Here is a 14397-nt window from a genome sequence, read left to right as displayed (position 1 = left end):
CCACCATGGTGGTGGAAAATGGTGTCAATCTTGATCCTCAATTACTTTGTTGCTCACTAATTGGATGTCAAGGTAAAGTTATAGCAACTGTTTGATCTAAACAAACTCATCCAGGCATAATGAAGTGCATGACTGAAGCTTCTCTGGATGTCCGTCAAGCCTAATTGTTCTGTACTCTGATTCTAAAGCTGTTCTAGTCATGCATGAGGCCCAAATGCATGTTCTGTTTGATTAAACTGTAAAGTGCAAACTGTCAGAAAATATTTGTGTGTTTTTTCCAGCATTCTTGTCAATGTAGCTAGTTAAGGAGGAAAATGATGCCTTTACAGCCTGAATGGAGGACGCTTCATGTACAGTACGAGCCAGTCCACAGGGGACACGAGTGTATTACGGGGAACGCACATCAAGCCTAAGAAGATCGCCTCTGCACTACACTTACAGATTACTTAACAGCTATCCAAGAACCCTCAGCTAACCCACTCTCAGTCAATATCCCATGTTAAAAATGTTTTTACATCAAATAGAATAACTTCAACATTATGTTACTGGCAATGTTGACATATCCATAATACATTTAATTTTAGGCCATTAGTCTACATATGAAAAGCTTAATTTCTCATCTTTATTACATTGAGTATCATAGGCGTCTACAAATGTGACACTTCCAAAAAGTGCAACAATGTGTCTAAAACAGAAAAAAACAAGCCATCGTCATACCCAGAGCAGTAGGTGGCTGGGAAAATTGTGCTTAAAGACGACTAGAAAAAAACGATGTCAAATCAGGACGTCGGTGAATTTAAATTCGGAGCTCAAGAAAGATGTCCGAGCTTCCGACTTCGAATTCCGAGTTGGATGACCTTTCGAAACGATCTTCCCATTTCGAGTTCACAGTCTTACAGTCTTGAACACATTGAAGCCTGATGTCGGAGATTTCCAAGTTTCCAGTTCCAATATCTCTCGTTAAGCACTGTTAAGGCAAATCCCTCTACTACCGCATTCAAAACCATTGGGAACTCGGAAACCTCCGACTTCAACACAAAAAAAATAAAAGCACGTCAAATAATGACGTTAGTGATCTTCAGGTCGGAAAGTCAGAGCTCTAGAAAGAATTTCGATTTGGAATTCCGGGTTGGATGACGTTCAAAAATTATTTTTCCCAGTCTGATCTTTTTTTTGGGGGGGGGGGGGGGGGGGGGGGGTCCAAGCTGTCTTGAACACACTGAAGTCAGAAGTTGTAGATTAGGCGAGGGCACTAGAACAGTTTGCAGCACCCAGCCTCACCCTACTGGACTCAGAAATCCAATGTCTACTGTTCACAGATAATCTGCTACTTCTGTCCCCAACCAAGGAGGGCATACAGCAGCACCTTGATCTTCTGCATAGGTTGTCAGACTTTAGCCTTGACAGTGAACCTCAGTAAGACAAAAATAATGGTGTTCCAAAAATGGTCCAGTTGCCAGGATAATAAATATAATTTTTATCTAGACACCATTGCCCTAGAGCAGTGGTTCCCAACCAGGGATACTAGGACCTGAGGGGGTACTTCAGGGATCCTCCAGGCAGAGAAAAATTCAGTTGGTGGTACAATGACTGAAAAGGTTGGAAACCAATGCCCCAGAGCACACAAACTATAATTACCGCAGTCTAAACATCAACAACACAGGTAACTTCCGCAAGGCTGTGAACAATCTAAGAGACAAGGCAAGGCAAGGCCTTCTACCCCATCAAAAGGAACTTAAAATTCAACATCCCAATTAGGATCCGGCAACAAAAATACTTCAATCAGTTATAGAACCAGTTGCACTCTATGGTTGTGAGGTCTGGGTTCTACTCACCAACTAAAAATTCACAAAATGAGAGACCAAAATGAGAATCTGCAAAACTATAGCTGGTGTACAACACAAAACCACAAACAATGCATGTAGAGCAGAATCTGCAAAACTATAGCTGGTGTACAACACAAAACCACAAACAATGCATGTAGAGCAGAATTAGGACTATACCTGCCATTTATCAAAATCCAGAAAAGAGCTGTTAAATTCTACAACCACCTAAAAGGAAGTGATACCCACACATTCCACCACAAAGCCTTCATCTACAGAGGTGAACCTACTATCACATTTCAGATAAGATCTAGATGCAGACAATGTCAAAGTTACAACAGTTTATAATTAAACAGGGGCAGGCAAAAGGCAAGTCAAGGGCAGGCAGAGGTCAGTAATCCAGAAAGGTAGGGCAAAGGTACAGGACTGCAGGCAGAATGGTCAACACCGGGGAAACTAGGAAAGAGGAACAATCGAGAGACAGGAGCAGAGGGGAAAACCACTGGTAGGCTTGACGAAACAAAAACTAACTGGAAACAGAGAACACAGGTATAAATACATTTTTACATTACATTTGTCATTTAGCAGACGCTCTTATCCAGAGTGACTTACAGTAGTGAATGCATACATTTCATGCATTTTTTGTATTTTTATAAAAAGCTTTCAAATGAAACAAGCAATTTTACACACGGTAAAAAGTAGTTATCTTGACAATACTGCGTTCCAAAAGAGTAGCAGATTTTAACATTAAACATGTTTGGCTTTACCTTAGGCATCCCTCTCAAGCCCTGTACACTGAGAAGGGACAATAGCAGAAAGGTCAGCTCTAGCAGAGATACAGTGAGCTCAAAGTATTGGGACAGTGTGTTTTGTTTTGGCTATGCACTCCAGCACCTTCGATGCAGACGGTCAGCTTTAATTTGAAGGTATTTTCATCCATATGAGCAGGGGATAATACACAGGGGATAATGGGTGACACCTGGAGGGGGGTGGAGACAATCACAAAGACAGGTGAAACACCTACAGAAGAGTCCCCTCACCCAGCTGGTTCTGTTCACAAACAGACCCCCCAGGACAGCAACACAATTCGATCCAAATAAATTATGAGAAAGCAAAAAGATAACTATTTGACACACTGGAAAGAATCAACCCCCAAAAATGTGCTAATTGGAATGCTATCTGGCCCTAAACAGAGACTATACAGTGGCAGAATACCTTACCACTGTGACTGACCCAAAATTAAGAAAAACCTTGACTATGTACGTTAGTTACAGACTCTTGTGAGCATAGCCTTGCTACTGAGAGAGGCTGCCATAGTCAGATGGATCTTTAGAGAAGACAGGCTGTGTGCCCACAAAAAAAATTGGTGGAAACTGAGCTGCACTTCCTAACCTCTTGCTAAATGTATGACCACATTAGATACATATTTCACACAGAACCACAAATAATTTGAAAACAAATCAAGCATTGATAAGCTCCCATATCTGTTAGGCGAAATACAGCGGTGTGCAATCAAAGCAGCGAGATTTGTGGCCCGTTGCCATGTGAAAAGGGCAACCAGTGGAGCACAAACAACATTGTAAGTACTATTTCATTTGCTTTGGCAATGTAAACATGTTTTCCATGCCAATAACATCCATTTGAATTGAACTGATTTCTTTCCGAGTTTTGAACGCTGCATCTATCAAGAGCTCCGACTTTCCGACCTGAAGCTGACCGACGTCGTGATTTGACCTCGTTTTTTCGCTGAGTTCCCAGTTGTCTTGAAAGCACCACAAGAGGCGGATGTTGAGTAGATTCATGATAAACAGACTAGCTAACGGTTGCCATCATTTGACTTCCCTACGAACAGGCTTGGGATATAGCTATCGTCATCACCTAATTCCAATTGTGTGGAAGAGACAACACATCAGGTAAATCCCGTGTAGCGATAACTAGGAAACGATATTTGAGAGGCTATCAGGTAGCTAACGTAGCTAGCGAACGTTATTCTCCGTTTAGTTTTAAACTGTTACTCAATGTGATCTAGCTAACGTTACATGTTACTTGACTGTTCTTTTGAAATGTGTTCAATTTTCACTTATGAAAAATAATATCTAGCTAGATGCGTAACTAGCTACAGTAGCAACTATACTAACTAGGCAGACCGTTTTATAACGCTAGCTAGATGATGTAAACATCCAGTCAAATCGAGGCTTCTCTCACGTCAACAAGTCCTAAATGCAGTAACGACGAGCTAGCAAGTTAAGCTAGCAATTTATGTTTGATATAAACTGTGTCGATGTGTAGATGGCTAGTTACATTACGTAAAGAGTGTTGTCTGGTGGGTTGAGCTGGTCAACTATGTAAATAACGTTACTGTAGCAAGAGGATTCAGGAAAAGGATGGATGAAGCGTTCTAGAAAGTTGCCTCTCACTAGAGAGAACTATTCTGTTTTTTTGTGTCACCCCCCCCGATTCAGTTCCACATGACAAAATAGTGTAGTTGGACTTTTTTTTAAGGTAAATTATTGAAAATGATGATGGCTCATTCATATTCTACTTAACCATAAATTGGCAATGGCACTTTTTTTTGTAACATCACCATCATTGATCCTTAATTACTTTGTTGGAATTCAGTGTAATGTTATAACAAATGAAGGCCTGTTTCAACTGTTTGTGATCAAATCAAATCTGATGCTGTTCTGATATATGAGACCTAAATGCTTGCTCTGTTTGATTAAACTGTAAAGTAAGGCTCATTTGGGTTGCCTTGGGCAAAATACGGGTATTGACTTAGCCTAGCTCTTAAAGAATTGTGGCCTACATTTAGATGCCATGCATTTCTACATTTTTATTTCTATCATACCCTGGACGTTCCTGTCATTTCTCCAGCTTAATCAGTCTTCACATCACACTCACTGACTGGTTGGATAGCTCTCCTCTGCCTTAGATTACCCAGTCATTTGACAGGCTTATTTTTATTCCACTGTCAGGCATTCTGACTGTTTGTTTTGGAGCAGGTGGGCCAGCCTCTTAATCATTTTATGTTCAAATTAGAGACGCCCTGACATGCATGGTGATCTCTCACAGGCCTGGTCAGCTGACCTGGGAAAGTGAAGCCTAGTAGGCCGAAGTATGGATGGCAGGTCTGGACAGCTGGTGGCATAGCAGTGTCCTGCTCCCAAGGCTAGACTGTGTTTTTCAGGCACGTGTAGTAGTCAGGTGAGGTTTACGTTGTTGTAGAGTCTGTTAGGGAAAGTGTTAGGCTAATCTGTAGCCAAGTTAATTGCGCTGCATTGCTGAGATGACATATGAGTCTGTAATACCAACATGTTTCAAGCAGATCACCATAGTCCCTGCCTAAATGACTACCGACCTGTAGCACTCACGTCTGTAGCCATGAAATGCTTTGAAACACTGGTCATGGCTCACATCAACACCATTATCCCAGAAACCCTAGACCCACTCCAATTTGCATACCACCCCAACAGATCCACAGATGATGCAATCTCTATTGCACACCACACTGCCCTTTCACACCTGAACAAAAGGAACACCAATGTGAGAATGCTATTCATTGACTATAGCTCAGCGTTCAACACCATAGTGCCCTCAAAGCTCATCACTAAGCTAAGGACCCTGGGACTAAACACTTCCCTCTGCAACTGGATCCTGGACTTCCTGATGGGCCGCCCTAGGTGGTAAGGGTAGGTAACAACACATCCGCCACGCTGATCCTCAACACGGGGGCCCCTCAGGGGTGCGTGCTCAGTCCCCTCCTGTACTCCCTGTTCACTCATGACTGCACGGCCAGGCACTACTCCAATACCATCATTTAAGTTTGCTGATGACACAACAGTGGTAGGCCTGATCACCGACAACGAGGAGACAGCCTATAGGGAGGTCAGAGACCTGGCTGTGTGGTGCAAGGACAACAACCTCTTCCTCAACATGATCAAGACAAAGGAGATGATTGTGGACTACAGGAAAAGGAGGACCGAGCACGCCCCCATTCTCATCGATGGGGCTGTAGTGGAGCAGATTGAGAGCTTCAAGTTCCTTGGGGTCCACATCACCAACAAACTAACACGGTCCAAGCACACCAACACAGTCGTGAAGAGGGCACAACAAAACCTATTCCCCCTCGGGAGAATGAAAATATTTGGCATGGGTCCTCAGATCCTCAAAAGGTTTTACAGATGCACCATCGAGAGCATCCTGACAGGTTGCATCACTGCCTGGTATGGCAACTGCTTGGCCTCCAACCGCAAGGCACTACAGAGGGTAGTGCGTACGGCCCAGTACATCACCAGGGCCAAACTTCCTGCCATCCAGGACCTCTATACCTGGAGGTGTCAGAGGAAGAAACTTCTGAACAGCTAATCAAATGGCTACCCAGACTATTTGCATTGCCTTTGCACATTGACTCTGTACCGGTACCCCCTGTATATAGCCCCGCTATTGTTATTTACTGCGGCTCTTTCGTTATTTAATTATTTGTTATTCTATCTCTTTTTTTTTGTATTTTCTTTAAACTGCATTGTTGGTTAAGGGCTTGTAAGTAAGCATTTCACAGTAAGGTCTACACCTGTTGTATTCGGTGCATGTGACAAATACAATTTGATATCTAGTTCTTAACTGTTCCAATAATGTCAGCTCCTCCTGTGTCATTTGGCCAGTCAATCTCCTTTATGCTGAAGTGAATTGTAGTAAGGAGGACTATAGAGTTACATTTCTCATTGACATAGGCTAAGTTGGTTACACCAGACGGCTTTGCTGCTCCATTTTTGTGGCAATGTGCTTGTCTTATTTAAAGGCTACTGAGATTATCGTGGGTAAGCGTTTGTGTTGTCCGGTGAATGAATTGAAGCCATAGAAATGCCATGATGCAGTCGACTGTGATTAATGGGCATGCGTGTGTTTAGTATGTTAGAGACTAAATGTTATTGCACCAATGTTTGAGAGAAGCAAGTTGTCTATAATTAACCAAGCACTTGTTAATGGCTGCATACTGTTAGGGTTTTTCATTCGCCTGAGAAAGTAGCAATTACAATTTCCAAATAGGACCACATGCACAAAACTTTTGTCATCTTTTTTTTTCTCCTTTTTTCTCATAGGCTGTTGGACCTGACAGAAGAGCAGGCTCTGTAGGTGGAAACTCCCCACTGTCATCAGCAGGTAATCATGACTAATGTCCCTTCTCTTCACCCTGCTGCCATAGGTTCTGTTTTTCTGTAAATATTGGTGGCTTTAAGAGGTCATTTCTGTTTTAATGTCAGACTGCCAACTCATTGCTAAACTCCCTAATGTTTGCTGTCGTAAGTGTGTTAGGATAATAAACATGACTAATGTTTATCATGTAACACACATTTAGGTAAAGGGTGGATTGAAAGCAATTGCCATTTGTTTTTGTCTTAAATCCCTGCAAATGTAATATTCTGGAGGCCTCAGAGGCAGTAGCCTAGCCCTAGCCTAAACCCAGCGTTATCCAGCAATTCTGTTGAATGTTGTCTGCATCCATCATATTTATCATACCAATTCACTTGATTGAAAAGATCTAGGGTCTACCAAGACGAGTCAATACTGAGACAAAATGTCAGATCAGTTAATTTATTTGAATGCATCAGTAGCTGAAGTGCGAGACAGCTGCTGTATCATGTTGCAGTGTGTGGGTCAGTGAACTGATAAGCCTGTGTGTGTGTCCTTCTCACAGAGTGGCTGAGTGAGTCCAAGGCCAGTGGTGAGTGGAGCTTCTACCCCAGGCCCCCCCCATCCAAAGGTCCAGCCAGCATGTCCAGCGACCCCCCTCCTCCCTACCCTGGAAGTCCCAGCGCACCTCCTATCGAGGAGAAGAATGGACAGCCAGCCGTTCCTGGTACAATTATTCTATAACTGTCGCTTATTGTGTATGATGAGGAGGAAAAAACAGTTTGGGACAAGATTACAAAAACAGACACATTTTAAGAGACTATTTTACGAATGGACAGAAGTCCAGGGTAGGAACCACGCAAAGGCATACCTGTGAACTTCAAAATACCATCTGGTTTCTTTGACTGGGCTGCTGATTTAGTATTTGCACTGTAGCTGACTAGCTGTAGGGAAACTGGTGTGAATTTGCATAATTGCCTCTAAATGCCTCCTATATCAGCTCTTGTGTGGCTGGTTAGAGAAACGCCTAGAGAAACATCACCAGGGAAACCTTGAAAGTCTGTGAACAAATCGTTCTTTGTCTGGGCTCCCGCTCCACCCCAGGTTTCCTTACAACAAAATGCTGTTTCGACCAGCCAAAGGAATGTGATCAACAAAGTGTATTTGTTACAAACTACGTAATAAATCCTTGAGAATTGTAAAGCTATGAACTAGTGTGGCTATTCTGGCCTCAGTAACAGATGATGATGCATGTTCTCAATAATGGGCCAATGCCTTACTTGATTTAAGCCCAACATAAGTCATGTTTCTTCAATCAATCATTGCTGTGAAAGCTCACTAATAAATCCTACTTGTTTGTCTGTGTTTTCTCTCCCAGGCTCGGTGGCCCCTGTAACGACGGGTCCTCCTCAGGGGCACCCCCTGCCTCCAGACTATGGCCCTCCGCCCTACGAGGCCACGCTACAGCCAGGCTTCTTGCCACCACACGTCCCAGGAGATGGGGCCATGCCCATACCACATGGTAGGCATACACGGGTCTACAGAGGGAATGAAATAAGATGGGCGACTCTAAATGCATACCCATGTTGTTTGGCATAGCACCTATATACAGAACATAAACAGTACATACCTCCTTGTGTTTTTACCCTACAGGTGGTTTCTACCCTCCACCAGGTCACTTTGGGCCAGGTCACTTTGGGCCGGGGCAGTTTGGCCCGGGGCAGTTTGGCCCGGGGCCCATCCAATTTGGGCCTGTGGCAGGTCAGACGGCTCACACGGTGCTGGCACCCCCTGGGACAGCTACCACAGTGACCGTGCTACAGGGGGAGATATTCCAGACAGCACCCGTACAGACTGTGTGTCACCACTGCCAGCAGCCCATCATCACCCGCATCAACCACAGCGTGGGCCTCATGAACGCTGTCTTCTGCCTCTTCTGCTTCTTTGTAGGGTAAGAGGAAGAATTGGTGTACTACATTGTATAGAGGTTATGTAAGGGATAACCAACGAGTGTCTAAGCGTTCTATGGAAAATAATAAACGACGTGGACGGTGTGTTCCACATGTTAGTTACATTATTTTCCAGAGAACGCATAAAGCCCCGAGTTGATTATCTCTTTCATACCATGGCTATAATTTAACACATTTGCTGCTAGAACTGTGTTCATTTGCAAGTAGAAATGTGTTCAACATCCACTGAAGTAGCTAACAAGTTTACTAGATACAGTGCCTTCAGAAAGTATTTATACCCCTTGACTTATTCAATATTTTGTTACAGCCTGAATTCAAAATGTATTAAATGTGTTATTTTTTTATTCTCACCCATCTACACATAATGCCCTATAATGACAAAGTGAAAACATGTTTTTAGAAATGTTAGCAAATTTATTAAAAATGAAATACAGAAATATTTAATTTACATGAGTAATCACCCCACTGAGTCAATACCTTGTAGAAGCAGCGATTACAGCTGTGAGTCTTTCTGGGTAAGTCTCGAGGAGCTTTCCACACCTGGATTGTGCAACATTTGCCCATTTTTATTATTTTCTAAATTCTTCAAACTCTGTCAAATTGGTTGTTGATCTTTGCGAGACCACCATTTTTGTCTCACACTGTCTCGTGGAAAGCAAACTGAACCAGGTTTTCCTCTAGGATTTTGCCAGTGCTTAGCTCCATTCTGTTTATTTTTATCCTGAAACTCCCTAGTCCTTAATGACTACAAGAATACCCATAACATGATGGAGCCACCACTATGCTTGAAAATATGGAGAGTGGTACTCGTTTTTTTTTCTTGAACACAAAGTGTTAATTGTTTTTGCCACATTTTTGCAGTATTACTTTAGTGCCTTGTTGCAAACAGTATGCATGTTTTGGAATATTTTTATTCTGTACAGGCTTCCTCTTTTTCACTGTGTCAGTTAGGTCAGTATTGTGGAGCAACAACATTGTAGTTACTCCATCCTCATAGCCATTAAACTCTTTAACTGTTTTAATGTCAACTTTCGCTTCATGGTGAAATCCCTGAGCGGTTTCCTTCCTCTCCGGCAATTGAGTTAGGAAGGACGCCCTTATCTTTATATTGACTGGGTGTATTGATACACCATCCAACGTGTAATTAATAACTTCACCATGCTCAAAGGAATATTTAATGTCTGCTTTTTTTATTTACCCATCTACCAATAGGTGCCCGTCTTTGAGAGGCATTGGAAAACCTCCCTGGTCTTTGTGGTTGAACCTGTGTTTGAAATTCACTGCTCGACTGAGGGACCATACAATTATCTGTATGTGTGGGCAGTCACAATTTTAGCATGTAAATCTTGATGGGTCAAATTTGTGGGGGAGGGGGGGGGGTGCAAGCCAGCAAAGCCACAATACTAAACAATAAATTAATTGCACTATAACGGTGACAAATGGTGTCCACAAACCGTTAGGGCCTACATAAAGCTGTCCTAACAGCACAGTCCCAACAGCAATCCCAACACCTTACCACTGCTACACCTGGTTTTCAGCAGAGCCTTGTCTGGCAGAGAAACAGTTCATTCAGCCTCATTTACTGCCTTTAAAAAAACATAGCTGTTATGGCTGACTTGCTTAAACAAATGTGGTTGCTACTGACAATTGAGATGTACAAACTATGGCATAAGTGGACGATAAGCGGATAAGAGACAAGCCGTAATTTCGATTTAAGACATTAATGAGCGAGCTAGGACAGACGTAGTCAATATAACTATTTGTTCAGCACTTTTGAAATGTACAGCGGCAGAATTCAGAACATGGGCCGTTCTTACAGTGTTCTCTCTGTACACCAAGTCAGAACCGTAGGATAAATAAAGGGCACATAAGCAGGTCTTACAATATTCAATGATTACATTTCTCTAAAACAGGTTATAGTCTACATGTGCACCACAAAGTCAGAGCAGTAGGTGAAATAGGCACATGGGCTACTACACAAGCTTACTACACAACATACACTTAGTATTACTTTCTTAGCTACTGTATACATATCTCCCTGGCATATTACATAATTTATGCAGCAGCATACAAGACATTTGTGGACTCACCTTGTTGTGCTGTGCTCACTTGAACAGGAAGGTGGCGCAGCAGTCCTTTGTGGGCAAATTTTGTCATCAAAGTCTGGCATTCTCTGGATTTATGTTGCTTCAAGACAACTGGGAATTTGGAAAAAAACAAGGTTGAATCATGATGACGTCAGTGATCTTCAGGTCGTAGCTCTAGAAAGAGGCCCGAGTTCCTGACTTACAATTCCGAGTTGGATGACCATTTAAAACTGATTTCCACAGCCGGAGCTCGTTTTTTTCCCCAGAGTTCCTAGTTGTCTTGAACTCACTGAAGTCAGATTTCCCAGTTCCAAGTTAAGTTGTTTTGAGCGCGGCAGAAATCATGTTGGATTGACAGCATGGCCAATGTTGAATGTTTATAATTTTAAGCTTGGAAAAGAGACCCTTAAACCCAGACTTGGGACCACATAGCCATTCCACTGAATAGCAGGCTAGTGATTGCATTGCAATACGTGCAGTTAGCCACTGATTCCTTCCAAACCACTCATTGTTGAATTTGCGATTTCGAACTTGTTGTGTAATGTCCAATGGCTGATGAGCACCGATACGTTGTATCTATTATTTCTCTTCAAATGACAAGGATTGAAAAGGATTTGCAAGTAGATCGTCGACTTGATTCATGATGATGATGATTACTAGCAAAGATTTTGAAAAGTATGATGCTAACATGATCAGTCCAATCAAAGCTACTGTAGATATAACGTGATTTGATGTCATTTTATCTGTGGCCAATGACCTTGAGCCATCTTGGATGGGCACTTCTGATGTAACTCTATGGCAGCACCCAAGAGGCTTACATTTTCGAGCTCTACCCTTAGATTTGGCAGTGACGTAGTGTCCCCATGAGTGACGGAACACTGAGCCAACCATGGTGCAACTAGAGAACATTACCAACCCCTACGCATCGTATTTTGCGCTGGCTTGCCCAACCACTACAGAAAGCACTGAGCTAGGCTGAAACACCTGCATTTTGAGCTGCCTTACTCAAGAAAGCAAAAAAAAGAGATCATATTTGTATGTGGCTTTATTATCTCAATTTTATATATATATATATTTATTTATTTATTTATTTACATTGTTTGCAAACTGATATGTATTAATGCCAAAATAATAGGAAAAACAGGCACCCCCCTAAACATGTGGGGGTCAAAGCAGCTCTGCTCCACCTGCCCTGAATGACGAGTCACCACTGTGTGGGGGGTACAAAAAATTAGGTAGTCATTCAAAAATCATGTTAAACAGTTGCACACAGTGAGTCCATGCAACTTTTTATGTGACTTGTTAAGAGACATTTTACTCTTGAACTTATTTAGTCTTGCCATGACAAAGGGGTTGAGTATTTATTAACTCAACTTGTCATTTAAATTAAAACCTCTACGGGATTGGTGTCCCTAAACCGGGACGTTGTTGCTAATGTGACTAGAATGACGTAAGGAAAAGCCAACTTTCCAGGACATAGACATGTCTTATATGGGCAGAAAGCTTAAATTCTTGTTAAGCTAACTGCACTGCCCAATTTACAGTAGCTATTACAGTAAAAAGTAAAAAAATACCATGCTATTGTTTGAGTGCACAACAACAAAACACTTATCACAGCAACAAAGTGTTTCCTTTCAAATGGTATCAAGAATATGCATATCCTTGCTTCAGGTCCTGAGCTACAGGCAATTAGATTTGGGTATGTCATTTTAGGTGAAAATTGGGGTACGATCTGTTCATTTGTAAAAATTTCTAAAAACAGAATTCCACTTTGACATTATGGGGTATTGTGTGTAAGCCAGTGATGACAAAATCTCAATTGAATCCAATTTAAGTTCAGGCTGAAACACAACAAAATCTAGAAAAAGTCAAGGGGTGTGAATACTTTCTGAAGACACTGTAGTGAGAGTAGTTGCCTCGGTAACCAAACAGACTTGCTAGTATAGCTAACCAAACCATCAGTCCTGTTTGCTGTTATGAAAATCAAATGCAACAATGCCAATAATGTTTTAAATGAAACTTTTGCTTTCAAAAGCAGCTCAAGCATAGAACCTATAAGAATGAAGTAGCCATTGAATTCTACCTTTCGTCATAAGGAAATAATGCACGCTCTAGAATGACCTTCAAGCCAATCAGAAACGAGTATTCAACAATGCCATGGTATAAACACAGAATAATATACGATGGCAGGAAATATTTGATTTCAGGCCAAACACCACAGAATGAAATGAAGTAGAGCAGCGGGTTGTTAGCTATAATAAGACTATTGATTTTGGTCTGTATTCTCTGGTGGTTTGTTTCGTAATTTTTTTTCTCTCTCTCTCCTCTACCACAGGTGTGATCTGGGCTGCTGCTTGATTCCCTGTCTGATCGATGATCTCAAGGATGTGATACACACCTGCCCCTACTGCAAGGGCTACATCTACACATACAAGCGTATCTGCTAACCACCAACAGACAGACACGTGTATATTTTATGCACACATTAACTCACAACTCGTTATGGTTGTAGTTGCAGCCTATGTTCTTTCTCCAACATTTACTCAGTGTGTCGTGCTTCATTTAGCCCTCCTAACTTTACCCTCGCTTTCTAAAGCACTTGTTCACACTCACTATACTTACTGTATATCATAGGAGGCTGGTGGGAGGAGCTGTAAGAGGACAGGCTCATTGTAATGGCTGGAATGGAATCCATGGAACGGAGTCCAACACGTTGTCCATGTGTTCGATTTGTTTGGTACTATTCCATTGATTCCATTCCAGCCATTACAATGAGCCTGTCCTCCTATAGCTCCTCCCACCAGCCATCTCTGCTATATACACTGCTCAAAAAAATAAAGGGAACACTTAAACAACACAATGTAACTCCAAGTCAATCACACTTCTGTGAAATCAAACTGTCCACTTAGGAAGCAACACTGATTGACAATAAATTTCACATGCTGTTGTGCAAATGGAATAGACAACAGGTGGAAATTATAGGCAATTAGCAAGACACCACCAATAAAGGAGTTGTTCTGCAGGTGGGGACCACAGACCACTTCTCAGTTCCTGCTTCCTGGCTGATGTTTTGGTCACTTTTGAATGCTGGTGGTGCTTTCACTCTAATGGTAGCATGAGACGGAGTCTACAACCCACACAAGTGGCTCAGGTAGTGCAGCTCATCCAGGATGGCACATCAATGCGAGCTGTGGCAAGAAGGTTTGCTGTGTCTGTCAGCATAGTGTCCAGAGCATAGAGGCGCTACCAGGAGACAGGCCAGTACATCAGGAGACGTGGAGGAGGCCGTAGGAGGGCAACAACCCAGCAGCAGGACCGCTACCTCCGCCTTTGTGCAAGGAGGAGCAGGAGAAGCACTGCCAGAGCCCTGCAAAATGACCTCCAGCA

At 42.4% G+C, this 14397-nt stretch overlaps 1 protein-coding gene across 1 annotated transcript; it reads left to right on the top strand.

The window, feature by feature from the left end:
- Window positions 1-3505: 3505 nt before the first annotated feature.
- Window positions 3506-13847, top strand: LOC115198868 (cell death-inducing p53-target protein 1). Its single transcript, XM_029761255.1, has 6 exons — window positions 3506-3736; window positions 6923-6983; window positions 7519-7680; window positions 8332-8475; window positions 8607-8904; window positions 13346-13847. Exons 3-6 carry the CDS (start codon window positions 7596-7598, stop codon window positions 13455-13457), a joined length of 639 nt encoding a protein of 212 aa, XP_029617115.1. The 5' UTR covers window positions 3506-3736; window positions 6923-6983; window positions 7519-7595; the 3' UTR covers window positions 13458-13847.
- Window positions 13848-14397: the final 550 nt, after the last annotated feature.

Source organism: Salmo trutta, chromosome 1, assembly GCF_901001165.1.
Source record: "Salmo trutta chromosome 1, fSalTru1.1, whole genome shotgun sequence".
NCBI classification, from domain to species: Eukaryota; Metazoa; Chordata; class Actinopteri; order Salmoniformes; family Salmonidae; genus Salmo; species Salmo trutta.
This window is presented reverse-complemented; position numbering and strand designations above follow the sequence as displayed.